Source organism: Budorcas taxicolor, chromosome 1 (assembly GCF_023091745.1).
Source record: "Budorcas taxicolor isolate Tak-1 chromosome 1, Takin1.1, whole genome shotgun sequence".
In the NCBI taxonomy this organism is placed as follows: domain Eukaryota; kingdom Metazoa; phylum Chordata; class Mammalia; order Artiodactyla; family Bovidae; genus Budorcas; species Budorcas taxicolor.
The window spans coordinates 17540692-17563999 of record NC_068910.1 but is presented as its reverse complement, the minus strand read 5'-3'; the positions used below and the strand labels follow the sequence as shown (position 1 = coordinate 17563999).

Below are 23308 nucleotides of genomic sequence, written 5' to 3'. Positions count from 1 at the left end.
AATTCCGAAATGCCATGCAGTTGATGTGTAGGTTTTAGGGCTGTATTTCAAAACTAAGATCAGAGTGGAAAATGAAAATTTTGAAGGTCATGATGAAAATGAAATGAATGTAAATGAAGTCACTGGGGCGCCTTTTAAAGATGCTGTATTTCATTTAAATATCCAGACAAGGAAATCGTCTCCAATCAGCTTTCCCGTTTGTTCAGTGATCTAGACACAATGTCCCATTTCACAGAAAGAAACAGAGCATCTTTAAAGTTAGAAAAATCAGTATAGCTTACTTTACCGAAAATTCACGTTCAAAATGGTGCATGCTCTACTGAAAATAGCAAAGAGAGAGAGAGAGGGGGGACACAAGTCATTATTCAGTGTCATTATTTAGTGACATTATTTAGTGTCATTTAATCAAATAGAGACAATAAAAGATTAGTCTGAATCACATGCTGATTATTCTCATTGCAAACTAGGGTATATTTAAGTGAAACACAAGAAGCACGGTTTGTAAATACGACAGTGACCCTCTTAAGAACATGGCACACATATTAATACTAACAGAGTAACCGATGAGTCACTTTCCTCTTCATTCTTTTTACTTCTTTCTTCTGAACCAGTTAGGTGCTATTCAGAAGACCCATCGTGGTTTTATCTCCCCTGGAAAGTGGAATGGGTCTTGGGAGTGTACCTAGTTCTAGTACTAAATAAGGCCAGTTTATGAAGAGGGAAGAACAATGAGAACTGATCACTTTTCCACACAAGTCTTCTATAGTCTGAAATAGAGATGTGTCTTTTTAAAGCTGGAAAGAGCAGAAGCACTGGGAAGTCTAACCTGGGCAGGAACATGGGGCCCCTTCCCTGAAGGCGCTTAGATCCAGAGGCTAAACAGGGCAGTGAGCAGAAGTAGCTTACTTAACACTTGTTCATGGTTCAGTTACTAAGTTATGTCCAACTCTTTGTGACCCCATGGACTGCAGCACACCAGGCTTTCCTGTCCTTCACCATCCTCTTGGGTTTGCTCAAATTCATGTCCACTGAGTCAGTGACATTATCTAACCATCTTATCCTCAGCCACCCCCTTTCTCCTCTTGCCCTCAATCTTCCCCAGCATCAGGGTCTTTTCCAATAAGTCAGTTCTTTGCATCAGGTGGCCAAAGTTTTGGAGTTTTGGCTTTGGCATCAGCATCTACTTAAGACTGCTGCTGCTAAGTCGCTTCAGTCGTGTCCAACTGTGCAACCCCAGAGACAGCAGCCCACCAGGCTCTGGCGTCCCTGGGATTCTCCAGGCAAGAACACTGGAGTGGGTTGCCATTTCCTTCTCCAGTGCATGAAAGTGAAAAGTCAAAGTCAAGTAGCTCAGTCGTGTCCGACTCTTCGCAACCCCATGGACTGCAGCCAACCAGGCTCCTCCACCCATAGGATTTTCCAGGCAAGAGCACTGGAATGGGGTGCTCTTAAGACTAGAGAACTATTTTTAAAAAGGGCGGGGGGTAGAATTCCCTGACAGCCCGGGGATTAAGACTTGACACTTTCACTGCCAGGGGACCAAAGATCAAGCAAGCCTCAGGACACAACGAAAAAAAAAAAAAAAAACCAGGACACATTTTTTTCCCTGTCTCCTTTTAACTGACTAGATTCCAGGTTAAATGTAAAGATAACCTTTTCCCTGACAGTGAATCCCAGAGTTCTGAATGAACCAACCTGCTCCCCTGCCTAAAAGAGAATCCCTTCCTCTGAGAACCGGCCGGTCAGAGGCCCATGTGGGGTGCAGCAGGCTGACCACTGACCTGGGGTAGCTCAGGGAGGATGCTGGGGCCACTGCCTGCCCACTCCACTCCAGCAACTGAGGACCCAGGGAAGGAGCTCATACGCTGAGCTTGTGGGCAGGGAGGAGGGCTGCAGGCCGGCAGCAGAGCAGAACTAACACACTGTTTAGAGAAGCACCACAGGACAGACCTGCTCATCCCAAAGATGGAAACTGCTTTACGTGGTTTTGCGAAAAAGAGGCGATTTCTAGGGCCATAGATGTCTATTCTGAGCCTACAGTGGGTTTCAGACTTTGATGTGGCTAGATAAATCCTGGGAGCTCCAAAATTCTAAAAGAATTTCTCCCTTTTCTTGTATCTGATTTATTTGTTTTACAGAAGTACAGTTATGTACAATATTATATAAGTTACAGGTGTACAATATAGTGATTCAGAGTTCTTAAAGGCTATACTCCCCTGACAGTTACTATAAAATTTTGGCTATATGCCCTGTGTTGTACAGTATATCCTGGTAGCTTATTTTACACATCATAGTTTGTGTCTTATTTATCCTAAAGCTTCCTTCCTGTTACTCAAGTTCTCGGTCATTCTGTGCCCACAAGGCCCTGCTTTGCCTCCTCCTCCAGTCCTGCACAAACTTCCCTCTTTTCAGTCACTCTCACAGACTGGCCTTCTACGAACTGCCAGCTCTCTCTCTTCAAAATTATTGCTTAAAAATGATAAACTGCAAGCAAGAAGGGCTAGAATTCTCTTGCAAGGTATTCACATCTTACCTTCACAGTACTTTCCTGCTTATCAGGCCCTGTGTACATTATCTACCTCATAAAGACCAGGAATTCTCTTAAAAGACAGCTTCAAAGAATGGATATTACTTGGGCAAGGTCACCCAGCGAGTCGGGGAGCTGCGTCCCAAGCCCGGGGCTCCTAGCACTTCCTTCAGGGCTCGTATCATGCCAGCCAAGCACAGCTGTTAGCAGCACAGGCCCTGCAGTGCACCGAGAGAGCCGGTGCTCAGGAGAAATCAGGGAGCTGAGCAGGACAGAGACCAAGACTGGATCCTGGCTCCAGGACCTCCCACTTGCACGACCGCAGTCAAGGTCCACTAGAGCCTCAGTGTCTTTGTCTGTGAAATGGAGCTATAAGCATAATCCCTGCTCCTTGGATAGGAAGGTATTCATGAGGATTAAATAAAACAATAACTATAAATCTCCTAGAACAGTGCCTAGGACAAAATAAGCACTCAAAACATGTGAAATATGATTATTAACAACAATAATAATTGGGGTTTCCTGCTTACTTAAGATTTCCCCAAATACTCTTTATGCTCTATTACAAATCTTTGTTTTTTTTGCAAATCTTTTTAAACACACACACACAATCTTTTTAAAAACACACACACATACAATCTTTTTAAACACACACACAATCTTTTTAAAAACACACACACATACAATCTTTTTAAACACACACACAATCTTTTTAAACACACACACAATCTTTTTAAACACACACACAATCTTTTTAAACACACACACAATCTTTTTAAAAACACAGTATTTTTAAAAACACACAATCTTTTTAAAAACACACACACATACAATCTTTTTAAACACACACACAATCTTTTTAAACACACACACAATCTTTTTAAACACACACACAATCTTTTTAAACACACACACACAATCTTTTTAAACACACACACACAATCTTTTTAAACACACACACAATCTTTTTAAAACACACACACACAATCTTTTTAAACACACACACACACAATCTTTTTAAACACACACACACACAATCTTTTTAAACACACACACACAATCTTTTTAAACACACACACACAATCTTTCTAAACACACACACACAATCTTTTTAAACACACACACACACACAATCTTTTTAAACACACACACACAATCTTTTTAAACACACACACACAATCTTTTTAAACACACACACACAATCTTTCTAAACACACACAATCTTTTTAAACACACACACAATCTTTTTAAAAACACACATAATCCTTTTAAAAACACACACACACACAATCTTTTTAAACACACACACACAATCTTTTTAAACACACACACAATCTTTTTAAACACACACACACACAATCTTTTTAAACACACACACACACAATCTTTTTAAACACACACACACAATCTTTTTAAACACACACACACAATCTTTCTAAACACACACACACAATCTTTTTAAAAACACACACACACAATCTTTTTAAACACACACACACAATCTTTTTAAACACACACACACAATCTTTTTAAACACACACACACAATCTTTCTAAACACACACAATCTTTTTAAACACACACACAATCTTTTTAAAAACACACACAATCTTTTTAAAAACACACACACAATCTTTTTAAACACACACACACAATCTTTTTAAACACACACACACAATCTTTTTAAACACACACACACATGCACGCACGCGGGCGCGCAATACCAAGACAGCAGGCCTGTCTCCTCCCAAAGGGAGAGTAGGAGCAAATATCTGCATGTAAATCAGGACCTTCTAAACCACTCAGCTCCATGAATACAGAGTGTAAACACTGGCTGGTGACACTGACCCAGAAATCAGTCAGAATAAAGTATCTCAAAGTTCCTGAAAGAATGACCTGCTAGAGGCAGGAAACATACACTTTAGAAAAAAGAAAGTGCTAGGAATGTTCTCACTGGGAAAAAAACAAAAGGCTTTCGAGAATGCCACCCTACCCAACAGAACTGCCTACAAACTTAAGGAAATCTTTCTAGTCTTTCTCCCATCAATCTAGTAAGGATTTCAAGAAAAGGCCCTGGGCAGGGAGGTTCAGAGAGAAACAGGAGAGGCCCCAGTCCTTACACAAATGCTGGAAAGGACTCAGGAGAGTAAGACTCCTTTGCTTAGAAACACCTGTCTCTTCTGCCCTGTCCTGAAAGTAACTGAGCTTAAAACCACCCTTAGTTACCACAAATGCTTTTAAAACTGATGATTTCAGGAAGAAAGTCAATGCTGTCAAACTGATCTTGCCTCAATTGATCTATTGCTGAGCAAACTGCCAGGGGTGGGTCCACAGTGGGTTTATGTATGTAGGTGTGTGTGTGCTCAGCTGTGTCTTTATGACCCCACGGACTAGCCTGCCAGGCTCCTCTGTGCGTGGAATTCCCCAGGCAAGAATACTGGAGTGGGTTGCCATTTCCGTCTTCAGGGGATCTTCCTGACCCAGGGATCCAACCCATGTCTCCTGTATCTCCTGCATTACAGGAGGATTGTTTACCTGCTGAGCCACTGGTATAAATGATGTTATTTTCCAGCAAACAGTGGGTTTAGAGGATGCTTGATTAGAAAGAACTGAGATGGGCTCCTCTAACCCTCTCCCTTTTGCCTTTTTAACCCAAAAGAATACTCCTGTCAAGAAGGAGACTAGGGTTCGATCCCTCGGTCAGGAAGATCCCCTGGAGAAGGAAATGGCTACCCACTCCATTATTTTTGCCTGAGAAATCCCCGGCACAAAAAAGCCTGGCGGGCTGCAGTCTATGCGGTCAAGAAAGAGTCAGACGTGCCTTAGCAAATAAACAACAACCCAAACCCAGAAATCTACTTATTCAAGGTCTCCCAGTAACTCACAGTGCCCTGAGGACTGACTGTGTATCAGGTTCTGTTCTAACCTCTTAGGCCCGGGACTCTCTGGATCCTCATAGTAAATCCACTAGACAGGCACTGTTGCTATCTTTGTTTAAAAATGGAAAGCTGATGTGAAAGCTCTGCCTCTCTGTACACTAAATCAAACTAAATCAAACCTCTCTGGGTGAAAACAGAAAAGGACAGCTTTATTAGTTTGCCAGGCAGAGGTGTATCTCTACCCCCAGGGGATTTGGTGAGGGGGTTTTGTAACAAGAGTCTAAGGGTGGGGTCCCTGACAAGATTAAGGTGTGTGCAGGGCTTAATCTTGTCTCAGCAGGTTTCTGGATGCTCCTCCCTTGATTAGCAACTCTACCGTTTGAAACTCAGGGAAGGTCATGGAGGCTGGTGTCTGATTACAAGAAACAAGGGACAAAAGGGCTTCCATGCCCAGGAGCCCTATGGGGCCTCACTTGATTTTGAAGTCTGAAGCCCAGGGAGGTCAAGTGTCTTCTCCAAGGTTCTATCTAGAACTACAGAGTGGTGACCCTCAAGTTTAGGTTCTGCAGGGCAAGAGGTAGATCTCAAGGACTCCCAGATAGAGCTGTGTTTGAGATGCTACCTTCAGCAGGAATTCCTTTTCAATGCTAGCCCTTGAAAATGAAGACTTTTCCTTCATTTCCTGAGACAATCGCATATTATAAAGCCAGAAGATATTAACACTATGCTTGATTTAGTTTCCAGATACAGCATAAATGTGGCCTAGAAGTAAAGACATCAGTTCAGTTCAGTCACTCAGTCGTGTCCGACTCTTTGCGACCCCATGAATCGCAGCACGCCAGGCCTCCCTGTCCATCACCATCTCCCCGAGTTCACTCAGACTCACGTCCATCGAGTCGGTGATGCCATCCAGCCATCTCATCCTCTGTCATCCCCTTTTCCTCCTGCCCCCAATCACTCCCAGCATCAGTCTTTTCCAATGAATCAACATAAATTGGAGTAAATTGTGATTCCAGCAATAAGACAGGTAGCGTGCAGAGAGGCAGCAAGAGAGATGAGCCCAGTGAGAAGCCTGGCCGCCTGTCCTGAAAGGGAAAGGACCAGTCTAAATAAGGGCTGCCCAGGCGGTGAGTAGGCTGAAAGCCTTGCCCTCACCCAGTTCAGTTCAGTTCATTCGCTCAGTCATGTCCAACTCTCTTTGACCCCATGGACTGCAGCACACCAGGCTTCCCTGTCCTTCGCCAACTCCCAGAGCTTGCTCAAACGCATGTCCATTGGGTTGGTGATGCCATCCAACCATCTCATCGTCTGTTGTCCCCTTCTCCTCCCACCTTCAATCTTGCCCAGCATCAGGGTCTTTTCCAATGAGTCAGTTCTTCGTATCAGGTGGCCAAAGTATTGGAGTTTCAGCTGTAGCATCAGCCCTTCCAATGAATATTCAGGACTGATTTCCTTTAGGATGGACAGGTTAGATCTCCTTGCAGTCCAATGGACTCTCAAGAGTCTTCTCCAACACCACAGTTCAAAAGCATCAATTCTTCGACAATCAGCTTTTTTATGGTCCAACTCTCACATCCATACATGACCACTGGAAAAACCATAGCTTTGACTAGACAGAACTTTGTCAGCAAAGTAACAAAGTGCCTGCTTTTTAATAGCCTTTCTTCCAGGGAGCAAGCGTCTTTTAACTTCATGGCTGCAGTCACCATCTGCAGTGATTCTGGAGCCCAAGAAAATAAAGTCTGTTCACTGTTTCCACTGTTTCCCCATCTATTCGTCATGAAGTGATGGGACCAGAGACTATGATTTTAGTTTTTTAAATGTTGAGCTTAAAATAAATAAAAAATGTTGAGTTTTAACCCAGCTTTTCACTCTCCTCTTTCACTTTCATCAAGAGGCTCTTTAGTTCCTCTTTACTTTCTGCCATAAGGGTGGTATCTGTGTGTCTCAGGTTATTGATATTTCTCCCAGCAATCTTGATCCCAGTGTGCTTCATCCAGCCCAGCATTTCGCATGATGAACTCTGCATATAAGTTAAATAAGGGTGACAATATACAGCCCATCTTTGCATGAAATGTTCCCTTGGTATCTCTAATTTTCTTGAAGAGATCTCTAGTCTTTCCCATTCTATTGTTTTCCTCTATTTCTTTGCTCTGATCACTTAGGAAGGCTTTCTTATCTCTTCCTGCTATTCTTTGGAAGTCTGCATTCAGATGGATATATCTTTCCTTTTTCTCCTTTGCCTTTAGCTTCTCTTCTTTTCTCAGCTATTTGTAAGGCCTCCTCAGACAACCACTTTGCCTTTTTGCATTTCTTTTTGTTGGGGATGGTCTTGATCACTGCCACCTGTATAATGTCATGAACCTCCGTCCATAGTTTTTCAGGCACCCTGTCTATCAGATCTAATCCCTTGAATCTATTTCTCACTTCCACTGTAAAATTGTAAAGGACTTGATTTACTTCATACCTGAATGGTCTAGTGGTTTTCCCTACTTTCTCAATTTGTCTGAATTTTGCAATAAGGAGTTCATGATCTGAGCCACAGTCAGCTCCCAGTCTTGTTTTTGCATAGAGTTTCTCCATCTTCCCCAGGATTTGTGGAGCACTTCCCATGGGAATGGTAGCATGACGGTACCACCTGTGCGGCCTTGTACAGTACAGAAGTTCGAGATGCTGCTCTGTTGGTAGTTTTTTTCAGGAGGAGATTCTCTATTTAAGAAGAACTATTGGGGGAGCAAGTTACCATGGGCGGGACCTGAAGAAAGCATTTGCTTGATCAGTATCTATCATTCTGGAGCTCCTGAGAGGTGATGGCAATGCCAGGCCACTCAGTTGGGCCTTGTCTGCGTGCTCATCTTTGTGACCCAGGACTTATTAGCACAGTGCCAGGCATACTGCAGGCTCTGGATAAATGCATCTAAAGTAGCTGAATGAATAAACTCCCTGTGGGTGGCTTGCTTGTGTTAGGTTGATAGGCAAATGCCAGTTATTATTTTTATGAGTTGCATTAACGATAAATGCCCAGCAGAGGTCAGAGTACAGTCTCTGGGGCTGAGTCAATCATTTCATCAATAAAACATTAAAGGACACAGAGGAAAAGAGAAAGCCAAGACCTGCTGGGCACCTCTCATCTCTGCCAGGCATTGTGCTTGGGGCCTCACATGTGTTTCCCTCTGAATACTTGTGACTACCCTTCAGGACATGGAACTATATTCCCAACTGTTCCCTCTCACCTCAGATGAAGTTTTTTCCAACACTGATTCTAATTACAAAAGATTTCTCTTTTTCTTCTCATTCTAAAAGTTGCCTCATTTCATGCAAACCAGGTACTGCATCAGAACTGAGAACTCAACTGAGAGCTCAGATTAGAGGATTCATCGAAAATAATCCAAACAGACTGAATTCTCCAAGGTATTTAAAAACGAGAACTGGCAGGTAACTAACTGCCCACCTCGAATGCACACAGCAAGGTGGTCTGCACTTCTAAGCAGACACCTCACTTCTTAAAAGAGGCTTCACGGATTCTCACTATTAGTTCTCTCCTATTTCCTTAATGTCTAAGCAGTGTGAAATTAATATTCATCCTCTCATCTAGAAAATGGCTCAACATGATCGTGGGCAGTGGCTCTCCAAAAATTTCTGATCAGCCTATAGCACTCACCTCTACAAAAGACAGAGAAGAAGTCTACTTTCTGTATGGATCAATATGTGGGGGCCTTCTTGTAAAATCTGCTGACAAAGTCGGACAGGATATAGGATATTACGTCTCCATGAGACAGTCACTTTTATTAAAATAAACCCTGGCCCCAGAACACTCGACAGCAAACCACCAGTAACTACCCTCCCTGGTCAAGACACCCGACAGCCAGATTTAAGCCCTTCAAACCAGTCTCCTTACATTTGATGGTCATCTTTTTTTTTTTTCTTTTTGGAAGGTCTGTTAGAAGCATTTGAGAGGGGTTGGGTAATGCTCTTCGTAGCTGCTGGGTGCCACTTTAAGCCTTAATGAGTATGGTATTGTCAACTCATAAATCAACCCCAGCCCACTCTCCCTTCAAATGGTTGCAGAGACTGCTCCAAACACAGCCGGCAAGATCTGAGTGGTAGAACCAGTTCCTCTGACATCTAGAACATCTGGTTCAGTTAAGGAGTGAAAGGAGATCCTGGTATCCCAAAGCATTTTTATGGGGCTTGCAAAGTGGTTAGGAGAGAGATATTAGTTCCAAAAAGAAAGAAAAAAGATAGCGTTATGAGGCCACCGCACACATTTAGAGGTTATTCCCTGGGAAAAAAAAAAGAAACTCTTTACATTTTTTCAAAAGACTCCAAGAAACCTGATTTAAGTCAGAAAAGTGAAACAATCGTTGGCTAGCCACAGAAAAGTAGTCAGATGATGAAATGCAGAGCAGAACAGAGCACAGACGACTATCAGGAAATCAGAAGCTCCATGGGTCTCTCACTCCTAGGCGTGCATTTCACCAGTTGCGCTATGACAAAGCCAGCAGTGTGGCTGGGCTCCCTGAGTGAGTCCTGGCAGGACAGAGCCTCTGGGCAGCAGCGCAGTTGCTTTGTTCAGCCTGAGCCTATACCAAGACAGGGTCTGATCTAAGGAGCCTGCATGAGGCTTTACAGCGAAGAGAGCGAGCTGGAGGTAGGGGGTGGGTGAGCGGCCCTAAAACCAACTATTCCATTCCCTTTGAAATCTGAGTTTGGAAATCGAGACCCTCATTTCTCCCAAGTGACACTGCTGATCTGCACCCCCACTGGTTTCTCTGGAGAAGGATGGTCCCTTCTAATGTCTGAGCCAAGGCAAGAAAAGCAAGAGCCTCACACTTCTCCCCACTGGTGCAGAAGGGGAGGCAGGCAGGTCACTCCGCCTTGTCACTGACCTGCTGTGGAGGGCGGAGTCGGCGAGGACGGGGATGTGAGAGGTGAGCTGGCCCCAGATCCTGCTAAGAGAGAAAACAGAGAAAACCCTCATGGGGACCAAAGAAAGACATCTGGAATGTGGCCTGAGCTGGGACCCACCACTGTCTGAGCCTCTGCACTTGGCTGCACGTGTGGACCTGGCGGGAAAAGGCAGGCGGGACAGAGTTCAGGGACTGGACCCATGACTGCAGGCGTCCACCCCACTGCAGGGCGCGTCTCCTTCCCCAGGCCTCGCTGCCTCCCACTGCTCCCCACAGCCTGCCTGGTTTGAAATCAACCTTGTGCCATCCAACAGCTTATGCAGTTGGCTACAGTCTCTCTTGTGGACCCAACCCCTATCCCTGGGTAATGAATGACAAATGACAGAACCAAGAACAGGTGATGGAGGGGCGCAGGGCAGTCTGGTGGAGGCCTCTCCAAAGGAAGCGAGGGTTCTCCAGCACATCCACCCAGCAAATGCTCCCTGTGGAAGTGCCATTTTACCAGCAGGCACACTGAACTGGATAGGATCAGCCTCTTCAGTGTGTGGATTTCCCAGGCTTTTTCTTACCTGAAGTTCAGCAAATACCTTTATTTACATTAAAATAAGGTGCATATTCCCATAGGTTGTATGCTTTTCCTGGACCTAGTAACACTGTTATATTTAAAATATTCCCAAATTCCCCAGCATCACTTCCACTGCTCAGAAATCCCCAGAATACACCCTCCTGACTTAACCTGGAAGTAGCCCAGTGAACAGATAGAATAGCCCACACAAGCCCCTTCCCTCACATGGAGGTCCTAGCGAAGGACCACCAGAGCTCCCAGCAGGTAACTGAGAGGCCACCACCTGTTCTGCGGGCGCCTCCTACCATGATCTCTCCCGTCATCCACATCACACAGACACTGAGCACAAGGAGAAATGTCCTAATTAAACCATCCCTCCCGCCGGTTGAATCCCTTTCCACTATGTGCCATATTCTCTCACTTCCTATAAAACATGGGAGGCGTTTTACTGAAAAAGATGGCAAAATCCAGCCCACTGTGATATGACACTGCTTGTAGTGCTAACGTGGGTTTTAAAGGGGAGAAGGTTTGCATTTGTGACTCAGTGGGGTCTGGAGATGATCTATACATTTCTATCAACAGCTTCCTGACTTTCCTAAACTCCTTGAGGTGGTGTCTTGGAGTCCTTAGCCTCCCACCTGGCTGCATCTGGCATAAGTGAAGTGAAGTGAAAGTCACTCAGTCGTGTCCGACTCTGCGACTCCAAGGACTATACAGCCCATGGAATTCTCCAGGCCAGAATACTGGACTGGATAGCCTTTCCCTTCTCTAGGGGATCTTCCCAATCCAGGGATCGAACCCAGGTCTCCCACATTGCAGGCAGATTCTTTACCAGCTGAGCCACAAGGGAAGCCCAAGAATACTGGAGTGGGTAGCCTAGCCCTTCTCCAGCGGATCTTCCCGACCCAGGAATTGAACCGGGGTCTCCCGCATTGCAGGTGGATTCTTTACCAGCTGAGCTGCCCCTATGCATCTGGCATTGAGCCCTGCAAGCAGGCAGATGGAGACACTGAGCCAGGCTTTCTCCATTTTATAAGAAGCAGACATCGGACAGAGTGTCTGCCAGTGTGACAGGCTGACTGAAGACTCGAGTCTCAGGCTAATGATGAAAATGACTGGCCCATGTCAATTTCATCAACCATGAGAAAACAGACCTCCAACTCTGAAATTATGCATGAGCCACAACAGCCTCCAGTCCCTTCCTCCTCTCCCAGCCTCCATCCCCAGGCAGCCAGCCCTGGTCCTCACACGGACCTCCAGGGCCTCCTTCTCTTCCCCGCTAGCTCCCCCTGAGCCCTTCTCTGGCTTGACTCTCCAAGCAGTGGTGCTGGCATAGTTTCCACCCTCCCGGAGTCTAGAATCTTCTCCCACCCCAACTCTTCCAGCTCCAGCTCTACCTACACAGCCCGCATCCTCTGGCGGCGGCCAGCCCAGCCTTTAGGTCTTGCACACCCCTCACTTCTTCTCTTGCCCCTGGCAGATGTCTTCCTCACTGACTTCCCTGAAAAGATCTGAACACCCTCAATTTCTTCCCTCCCTTCCATTTTAAATGCCTCTGCCTCTTCACCTACTCCACTTGCTCCTGACACCAGGAAAGGATGCATGGGTTTGCTCCAAAGCTGAGACTGACAGCTGGGCTCTTGATCCTAACTCCGTGGCCTTCCAGCACTCTCTCACCTTGCCTCCCTCAACAATCACTCTCTCTTTTGCATCTTCAGGTTCTCTCTCTCTACTGGGTCCTTATCCTGACTGGAAGTATGTGCAACTATCCCTCAACCTAAAAAAACAAAAAACCAGGGCTGAGCCAAAGCTGCACCTTATGAGGATGAAACCTTCCCTTCTCCATGTGGAGCTTCACTTCACAGACTCAAAAGGCAGAAGAACTGCAAGGTCCCAGGGGGTCCCTTGATCTGATCTCCAGAGATGGGGACATGAAGGCCCAAAGCCAGCCGGGGAGGGGGTGGGCAGGGACAGTGCTCTCTGTGCCTTGCTCACCCTTCTGGAATGGAGGAGGGCGCGCCCTTCTGCCACGTGGGGACAGAGCAGAGGGCAGGATTTAGGGCCATTTCAGTTAGTGCAGCCTCTCCTGATAAGCAGAAGGCTTTGCACTGCATTACTGGGTGGGGTTTTATTCCAGGGCTGATGCTCATCTTTGACAGATCGAGTCCCGCGATCGGTGAAGAGGCTCACTGCCCGTTAAGCTCTGAGGTCCCTTCTAGTACATGAGTTCTGTGAGACTTGCAATGCTATGGAAACTCTTCCCTGGGGACAGAGTTCTTTTGTTTTCTGCATTTGTCACCACACTGCCTAGTAGAACGCAGGGACTCTTTTTTTTTGCTTTTTATTTTATATTGGGGTATAGCCAAATTAACAGTGTTATAACAGTTTCAGGTGGACAGCAAAGGGACTCAGCCATACATACACCATTCTCCCCCAATCTCCCCTCCCATCCAGCCTGCCACAAAGCACTCAGCACAGTCCCCTGTGCTATATACAGTAAGAGGAACCCAAGAACCTAGACTCCTGGCCCTAATCTTTGGGACCCAGGCCCCACTATAACCTATAATCAGTTACCTGAATTATTGGAGTTGCTGTATTTTGCTGAATGCTCTTCATTATTTTCAACAGCAGATCGTTTTGACTTCTTTAAAAAAAAAAAGAAAGGGGGGAGGAAGCAAAGAATGAACATACCAGAATATAAACATTTCTAGGCAGAGTTATAAACTAGCTACACACAAGGTCATACTGGGCCTCATAACAGTGAAGAAGCCACAAGCCAAAACTAAAGGGAGAAATAAAAACCAAGAATGCTGAGTTTACAATCTCAGGCCAACCCTTCCCCACAAGTACAGTAAGGCCATCATCAGCCCAGCAAGCCAGGAAATTCTATGGTCCATTTCTCTGCTGACACTATTATTTGGTTTTTGTTGAGAAACAGCTAACCAGCCATCTGTAAAGTTTTAGCCTTCAGAAAGATACAGCACAGAGATCCGTCATGAACTAAACGCACATCATTGACCTAGAACTTTCCTCTCGTGGAGTCAAGCATTCACAAGAAAGAATTCACAGAGACACTGGGCTTACCTTTCGAGCTAAAATCTTCCTCTTTTTCCTTTCTTCTTCAGATCCATGGTGAGACTGAGCTCTCGTCAGTCTTCGATGCTGGTGGATCTTTAAGAGACCACAGTGCACCACAAATGTAAGCATATCCTACGCTAATGAAAATTTCTACCATGTTTCGCCAAATCAAATTATCTGGATGAAAACGCTTTCCGTGCTCAGCCTGTCTGCCTCCACACTGGGTCTGGATGTCGGGGAGAAGAGTATGCCAGCAGATGAAGACCGTTCCCTCTTCACCCTCAGGTCCTTACATGCCTTTTCCTCTCTTAGAGAAAATGAGTGTGGCCCCCAGAACCATCAGAGTATGAAACATGTATGACCCCCCAACCACCCAGTCTGCCCTGATCTTAAACAGTGACCATCCTTTGTGAGCACATTTGTTTCTACCACAGGCTGAGCTCTCTGGGGGTAGGACTGTGAAGTATTCAGTTGTCTCACAGCAATGAACATGGAGCCTGGTCCAGAGCAAGTATGCAAGACACGTTTGAGGAATGAACGATCAGTTAAAAGTAAATCACTGTGATCACCACAGCAGAGGGTGGGGATGCTAAAACAACAAAAGGCACAGAGGAACTATTAGCGGTTTACCTGTTTCTGTTCTTCAATCAGTCTCTTTTCTATACATTCTTTGGCAATTCTCAATGCCTCTTTTAACTTTGTGGGGATCTGAAAAAAGAGAAGTACATAATCTACAGAGGAAACTGGCCGGAGGTTCTCTCGAGTCACAGTTTGAACGAAGAAATGGCTGCTCATCAAGGAGGATTCCTGGAAGGAAATCACTTACAAGCTGTCCACTTCACTCCTATCCTGCCCACTTTTGCTATCCCCAACCCACTCACCTCATTAGCATTTTTCAGCAAGAAGTATATTACTAAATGAACACATAAACACGATGGATATTTCAAGTATGTCAATTCTCAAGGGATCCCAAATTACCAAAACGATCTTGAAGGTTGGAACCTAACGCCTCACAGTCCCTGATTTCAAAAATCTATTGCAAATAAATAAATTTGCATCAAAAATCTATTGCAAAGCTACAGAAAAGAGTGTGATACTGGCATAAAGACACATAGATCTATGGAACAAAGAGACAGCCTAGAAGATGATGCTGTTAAAGTGCTGCACTCGATATGCAAGCAAATTTGGAAAACTCAGCATTGGCTACAGGACTGGAAAAGGTCAGTTTTCATTCCAATCCCAAAGGAGGGCAATGCCCAAGAATGTTCAAAGTACTGCACAATCGTGCTCATTTCACATGCCAGTAAGGTTATTCTCAAAATCCTTCAAGCTAGGTGTTAGCAGTACATGAACTGAGAACTTCCAGATGTATAAGCTGGGTTTAGAAAAGGCAAGAGAACCAGAGATCAAATTGCCAACATTCGTTGGATTATAGAAAAAGCAAGGGAATGCCAGAAAAACATCTGCTTCTGCTTCATTGACTACACTAAAGCCTTTGACTATGTGGATCATAACAAAATGTGGAAAATTCTTAAAGAGATGAGAATACCAGCCCATCTTATCTGAATCCTGAGAAACCTATATGGGGGTCAACAAGCAAGAGTTAGAACCAGACACAAAACAATGGACTGGTTCAAAATTGGGAAAGGAGTACGACAAAGCTGCACAGTGTTACCCTGCTTATTTTAACTTACATGCAGAGTACATCATGTGAAATGCCAGGCTGGATGAAACACAAGCTGGAATCAAGATTGCCAAAAGAAATATCAACAATCTCAGATATGTAGATGATACCACTCTAATGGCAAAAATGAAGAGAAACTAAAAAGCCTCTTGATGAGTGAAAAAGGAGAAAGAAAAAGCTGGCTTAAAATTCAACATTCAAAAAACTAAGATCATGGCCTCCTGCCCCATCACTTTATGGTAAATACAAGAGGAAAATGTTAAAGCAGTGATAGATTTTTTTTCCTGGGCTCCAGAATCACTGTGGATGGTGACTGCAGCCAGGAAATTAAAAGACACCTGCTCTTTGGAAGGAAAGCTATGACAAACCTAGACAGTATATTAAAAAGCAGAGACATCACTTTGCCAGAAAAGGTCTATATAGTCAAAGCCACGGTTTTTCCAGTAGTCATGTACAGATATGAGAGTTGGACCATAAAGATGGCTGAGTGCCGGAGAACTGATGCTTTCAAATTGCAGTGCTGAAGACCTTGAGAGTCGTTTGGACTGCAAGATCAAACCAGTCAATCCTAAAAGAAATCAACCTTCACTGGAAGGACTGATGGTGAAGCTGAAGCTCCCAATACTTTGGCCACCTGATGAAAAGAGGTGACTTTCTGGAAAAGACCCTGACGCTGGGAAAGATTGAGGTCAGGAGGAAAAGCAGGCAACAGAGGATAAGATGGTTGGTTGGCACCACCAACTCAATGGACATGAATTTGAGCAAACTCCAGGAGAAAGTGAAGGACAGAGGAACCTGGCATGCTGCAGTCCATGGGGTTGCAAAAGAGTCAGACATGACTTAGCTACTGAACCAGAACAACAAATTCTTCTAAAAATCTAACTTTAAAGACGCTTTGAGTAGGTAATATGCAGTGATATGGTTCAAAACTCATTAGGCATAAAAAGGGTATATCCGCAGAAAAAAAGCATCCCACCTAGTTCCCCTCCATGGAGACAACCAACATCACCAGTCTCGTGTATATTTCCAGAAAGAAAACAGACACACAAGAGGTTAACACGGATTTTAAGATCACAGTATCTTTGCCACAGACTCTCTGGCTTGGGGGAAGAACAAGGGCTAATGATCACCCCTGGGCTGGACTACCAGACTTGAGGAGAGTATATTTACAAGGCTGAATGCATTTCCTGAAGAGCTTCAGTAAAAAATACATGAATTCCAAAGGTTTTCTTTTGCTCCAACTTCAGATCCAAAGAAGCTATTCTTTCTGCTGTGTGCTGTTCTTAGTCGCTCAGTCCTATCTGACTATTTGCGATCCCATAGACTGTAGCCCACCAGGCTCCTCTGTCCATGGGGATTCTTCAGGCAAGAATACTAGAGCCATGCCCTCCTCCAGGGGATCTTCCCAACTCGGGGATCAAATCCAGGTCTCCTGCACTGTAGGTGGATTCTTTGCCATCTGAGCCACCGGGGAAGCCCCCTCTAACTGGCAAAACAGGACAGCAGAAATCCTCTCCCTTGCCTATAAAATCTTCAGACACCACCTTGTTTGGTGTTTTCTTTTTCCCCAGTAAATTTAATTTCATTGTAAGATTATGGGTTTGGGGGGACTGTAGAAAGGAGAAAGAGAATTATCCTTCATTCTACCACCCAAAGGTCTTCCTTTGGCTCAGTGGTAAAGAATCTGCCTGCAATGCAGGAGACGCAGCCTCAATCCCTGGGTCAGGAAGATCCCCTGGAGAAGGAAGTGGCAACCCACTCCAGTATTCTAGCCTTGGAAATCCCATGGACAGAGGGGTCTAGAAAGCTCCAATCCAAATGGTTGCAAAGAGTCAGACATGACTGAGCATACTCGCAACACACTACTACCCAAAACAATGCTAAAAGTGAGCACTGAGCGGGGCCCAGCCCTGTACTACGTGTTCTGGATCATCTCAGTTGTCCACTGACAGCAGTCAGGTTTTACTCACCAACTCTACATGAGTAAACATAGACCCACAGAACAGGTCTTTGCCCATACATCAGCGGCTTTCAAATGGGGGTGATCTTGCCCTCCTCCCCTCTCTAGGGGACAGCTGGCAACGTCTGGAGGCAGTTTTGATTGCCACACAATGTGGAGGTGGACAGGGAGTACCACTCCCCTCTAGTGGGGTCACAGGCCAGGGTGCTGCTTAATGCACAGTGCAGCCCCAGCAGTAAAAACCGACCTGGTCCAAAGAGTCAAATGTCGTGGAACCTTTGGGAGGTGATTAGAGGCTATCACCAAAGCAAAGTAAGGCAACAACTTGGTTTTGGGGAGCTCTAAATCTCCTACTGTTTCCATAACACTGCATAGCCTGGCTACTTCCCAGGATACTTGCTTCCAGTCCTTATTCTAGACAGAAGTATTTTTTCACACTTTTTTTTTTTTTTTTTTTTGGCCATACCACGCAGGACGTGGGATCTTAATTTCCCAGCCAGGGATCGAACCTGTGCCCGTGCATTGGAAGCGCAGACCCGTAACCGATGGACTGCCAGGGAAGTTCCTATACACTGTATTTTATATTCTGCTTTCCTCCCTTAGCCCAAATAATAATCACCTTCCATGCTACTAGAATGTCTTTGTAAATTTCACTTTCATTAGATACAACACAATCCACGTACTGTAAATTATTAAACTACTTCAAGATTGTAAAACATTTAGATTATTTTCAATTTTTCTTTATGTGAAACGAAGGATGTTGCTGGCCATTCCTCTTCCTCGAGGATTAAGCTGCAACCCACTGCAACTGCCCACCCCTGGGGGTTGGGGGTGTAAGAACTCAGGGCGGAGAAAAACAGGAAAGCAGATCCTAGAGAGTTCAGGTGCGCACCACACCGAAGGAGAATTTCAACAGCCCCAGATTCCCGCATCTTTCACACAAAAAAGCAATTAAAATCATTAACTGGAGATGTCTGTCTCACACCAAGGAGAATTCCAATGGCCCCAGATTTCCGCATCTTTCATACAAAAAAAAGCGATTAAAATCATTAACTGGAGATGTCTGTCTTTTGTGATTAGCAGCAATCTTTTTATGCTTGACTACAAGGGGTTTTTCCAGCAAAAAGTTCATATATATCCTGGCTGCTCCCCTGCCTCTTCACAGTCGTTCCTTAGAGCTGTGAGAGAGGCTGTCCCCCAGCTACTGTCCTCACTGAGGTCCCCCCAAAATTGATAAAAACACTCTTAAGTATGTGTTTTCCCACTCCACATTATTATAAATATTGTATCTTCTCTTTATTGAATAAAAAACTAATTTGTTTTACCTTAAACTGTGGCTTTTCAGAAGTCGTGAGCAGAACATCACTGAATAATCTGTAAAGAAAAGAAACAGAAATATCTTTCTTAAACAAGGTGTACTTTCAGAACAGAACCAGAGCAGAATGAGACATTTTTAGCCCATCAAGTCCCCCCCAACCCCCACGTCACCCCCCAGCCCCGGTCTAACCTACCACCTCAGGTTTATCAATAAACTCAAAGGAGTTTCCAGGCCACCCACAGTGACCTCCAGAAACCCCAACTCCCCATTATTTCCGAGCTCAGCAGGAGGGCTGGGTCAGCTTTGTAGTGACCGTGTCTTCCCCACTGAGGGCCAGCAGTCTTCTCATGTAAATTAATTTGCATTTTGAAAAGAAATTTGCAAGTTACTTATTATGGTTATGAAAAGTCAAAGTGTTAGTCACTCAGACTTGTCCCAACTCTGTGGCCTCATGGACTGTAGCCCACCAGGCTCCTCTGTCCACGGGATTTCCCAGGCAAAAATACTGGACTGGTTGCCATTTCCTTCCATACCTGGGGCCCCAGGACTGCAGGCAGATTCTTTACACCTGAGCCACCACGGAAGCCCATTATTTATATTATACTGCAATTAATAATATGCAGCAGATATTTCTAAACAGAATGATTGATTTTCCTTTTTTTTTTTTGGTCCCAGAGGAGGATAAAATTTATTCTAAAGCTCAATATAATAAAAATGCGTGAGTAAGTAAAAAGGAATTGTTTTGATTGGAATCCAACGAGAGAAAATAATCTTCTTTTAAGGAAAAGTAGTGCTTCTCATGCTCTCTTAAGAAGAAATAGCAGCTTTTGGAGAATATCAATTCTCTCCTTCAAAGTATGCCATTAAAAAGAATAGTGTGAGGAATTCTGAACTGTTCTGACTAAATGGTTGTTTGGGCACTGCTCAAATGGTTTGGCGTAAGTCTTTCCTTGAACTGCTCCCCTTTTTGAAAAAGGGTAACTACATCTCAAGTAGAAGAGACAGGGTTAACTTTTCCCCACAGCGCTCCCAGGGCGGCCTAGAGGTGGAGACAAAACTCTCCCCTTCAAGGCCAAGGGGTCCACTTACTTCCTAGACAACACATTTCTAACTGAGCAGAATTCACACCTCACTAAATGCTATCCCAGGCTGAAGCCCGCAGGATAGAAGGACTTCAGTGAAGAGAAAAAAAAAAATGGATTCGCTTTAAAACTGGAAGGCTGGGAGGAAAATGTAAGTGCTTCGAAGCAGGGGGTGCAAATGCAAACCCAAGTAAACTGACATGGACAAGGGCATGTGTTCTACAAGTGAATGGTGGAAACAACTACAATAATTGTCCCACGCTGGCACTGCTGCTGATTGTGCCTGGTTCACAGAGGGATGCCCCAGTGTCAGTGAAACACTGAAAAGTCACATCCATGGGGCAGGGGCTTGGGCTGCTCTGTACAGCGCATCCTCCCCAGGGCCTCGGACTGGAACAGACCCACTGGAACACAAGGAATCTGAAGTTATCACCGCCTCCCCCGACCTCGGGTTTTATGTACTTCAAGTTGTCCTGCCTCATTTCCTATGTAATTGTTTCCCGAATACATCGGCTCACAGGGCACTGGGTACATCTCAGAGCACAAAATAGAAGCCGCGTAACATCATTTAATAAGCACTTCTTAAGTAACTGGGCCTGTATGAGGAATCATCTCAATAAATCCTCCCACCAGCACTCTGAGGTGGAGACTATTATCATCCCCATTTATAGATGAGGAAACCCAGCTTCCTGAGGTTAGGAAACCTGCCCAAGGTCACCTGGGGAAAGTGCTAAAGCTGTGCCCACACCCAGGTCTGTCTAAACTCAGACACATGCTTCTGAACCATCCTGCTGTCTTTCCGTGAAGGAGCAGAACATGCACCTTAAAAAAAGACCCCAGAGCACTATGCGACCCGCCTCAACCGACCATTCATCTCTAAGCCCCAGCATAGGGCCTGGGACATGTCAGACATCAGACATATGCTACCCAGGGAGCAAATGAATAAACAGGTGCAGGGGAGGCCGAAGCCAGGCAGTCCTGTGCCTGGAGGCCAGACCCTGCCTGACTAGCGCCTAGTGAAGCAGCCACTGCTGTGGGCCATGCAATGAACGGAAACAGGGTTGCCCCCTTCAGTACTTCCCAAACGGGGGGCTGCCGTGTGTCCACGCACACAATGCCTGCGTGGACAGGGAGAGAGACACATGAAGACACACGTGAAGACGGCATGGGTGTGAAGACAGAGCAGTCAGACTACGGTGCGCAGAGGCCACGAGGAAAGGTCAGGGTGTCACGTGGCAAGTGGCCACTGGCAAGCAGGCCACACAGACTCTGCGGGGACCGCAGATGAGTCTCTACTGGGACTGGACGCTTGGGCCAGTGGTCCGGGGCTCGACACGGTTAGGAAGTTACAGCCAAGGCGTGGGATTGACTTACGGCATCTGCAAGAGCCGGGAGACGGTGGGCATGCCATTTTTACAGGCTTCACAAGACAGCGTGGACTCCAACACGGCCACTTGAAATGAACAGATACACGTTTTAGTTCCACAGAACATGCTGGCAAACCCTCTTGGTGATGAAAAGTTTGACACCACGTCTCAACAACTGTCTGCGGGCTCATCAGGACAATGTCAAAACTCTTCACGCACAGACAGATGGCATACGTGGTGGCAGGGGGTGGAGGGCGAAGGGGGGCTGCTGGCAATGCTGACAACTCCCGATGACTCAAAAGAAATAAAAATGGTTCAGGAACCACATGCTGACAGAAAGCTAAGTATACTGCACAGATAATTGGAGGAAGGACTCAAGATATCATTCATAAATGTGTTTGCTCTCTTAAAAGAGAAGTAAACACCACACATGAGTAAAATTCTGAACTTGAAAGACACGTCTCTGCTTGCCTGCTTTTTAGTCAAAACCAACATACGAAGTGCCAACTGTTGGTATCTCACCATCCAACACCTTGGAAGGTGTAAACAAAAGCAGCCAGATTTTTTTTTTTCCATTCATAATTTGACCACTCAGAAATAACTATTATTAACATTATGCTTTTTACCCACACAAATATACACATTTAACTCTTCACATATCCAAATGAATTCTTACTTTATGTAAAGAGATACATCCAAGGAAACTGAGGCAAACTTCTAAACTTAATATAGTACTTGGTTATACCAGGAAAAAATAATTATCACAAGTGAAAAAGACATTTCATATGGAGCAAGTTTGCAAAATTATCGTTTATTACATTCAGTCTTCCCTCAGTCTCCCTGGGACACTGGTTCAGAAATCTCTCCATCCCTAAGTGAGTGAAAGTGAAAGTGAAGTCGCTCAGTCGTGTCCGACTCTTTGCCACCCCGTGGACTGTAGTTCTCCAGGCTCCTCCGTCCACGGGATTCTCCAGGCAAGAATTCTGGAGTGGGGTGCCATTTCCTTCTCCAGGGGATCTTCCCGACCCAAGGACTGAACCCAGTTCTCCTGCATTGGAGGCAGACGCTTTGGCCTCTGATCCACCAGGGAAGCCCTAAAGATACCCAAAATCTGCAGACGCTCAAGTCTCTTATACAAATTGGTATATAATATTTGCACACAGACTATGTACATCCTCCCATATACTTTATTTACAAAAACAGCCAGATTTCCTTCCTTTTTTTTTTTTTTTTACTTGCAGGTCACTGTTCCATTTCAGCTGTTCAAATTCAACCCAAAGTAGTCTTGGGGCCTGTTCTCTGGAACCATCTCATGACACAAAACAGACGCTGGTGGAGGTTGACCTGAATGCATGGAAGGCGCGATGTTCCAAAAGCTGCCCTGCCCCCTCCCCAACCCCAGGGGGTTGTGAGCTGGCTGTCGAGGGGAGGAAAGGGTCCCTGGGTGACTCTGCATCAGCCCTGACATCCCTCCTTCCTACAGAAGCCCCTCAGTGATGCTGGGAGAACTCCTGGATCCAGGGTTTCCTGCCCGCCTTTCCTAATCTGGACCTGGCGGGCTGTCCTCTGCCGGGTGTCCAGCCTGTGGTTGTCCTTGCAGGTCCCCCTCCAGCCTTGGGATACCTCCCGACTCTGCCTGAGTCCACAAGACTGAGCGCACGTTGTCTGCTCCTAGCTTCTGCTTAGACCTATCACTAGCCATACTTTTCTTCACATCCTCTTGCTTCCCAAATTCTGACGCATGTTACAGAAGGACTCCTGAGATTTCAGACAGCCTGACAAACAGATGAGCAATCTGAGTTTTCAGTGAAATACTTTTAAGAAAGTTACTCCCGCAACTTCTACTTCCTGGTAAGATTTCCTGGCTATGGAGCACAGTAACTTCCTCTGGACCTTCCCTGGACTCTGGAAAAGGGGGTGAGAAGCTCCGAGCATGACC

General features: G+C 45.3%; 1 protein-coding gene across 5 annotated transcripts in view; it reads right to left on the bottom strand.

Moving 5' to 3' along the window:
* The window catches only part of PXK (PX domain containing serine/threonine kinase like), an 83012-nt gene that overhangs the window by 5022 nt on the left and 54682 nt on the right, over positions 1-23308 (bottom strand). For 2 of the 5 annotated variants that reach the window (XM_052642138.1, XM_052642153.1), the window contains 6 exons: positions 21377-21455; positions 18928-18976; positions 14589-14666; positions 13965-14051; positions 13455-13524; positions 10295-10357 (listed from right to left, as the gene is read on the bottom strand). In XM_052642138.1, the coding sequence (XP_052498098.1) occupies positions 10295-10357; positions 13455-13524; positions 13965-14051; positions 14589-14666; positions 18928-18976; positions 21377-21455 (426 nt within the window). Of the gene's footprint in view, positions 1-6287; positions 6491-10294; positions 10358-13454; positions 13525-13964; positions 14052-14588; positions 14667-18927; positions 18977-21376; positions 21456-23308 lie in introns of those variants that run through there. The other 3 variants (XM_052642166.1, XM_052642159.1, XM_052642146.1) reach the window with 3 other exon arrangements.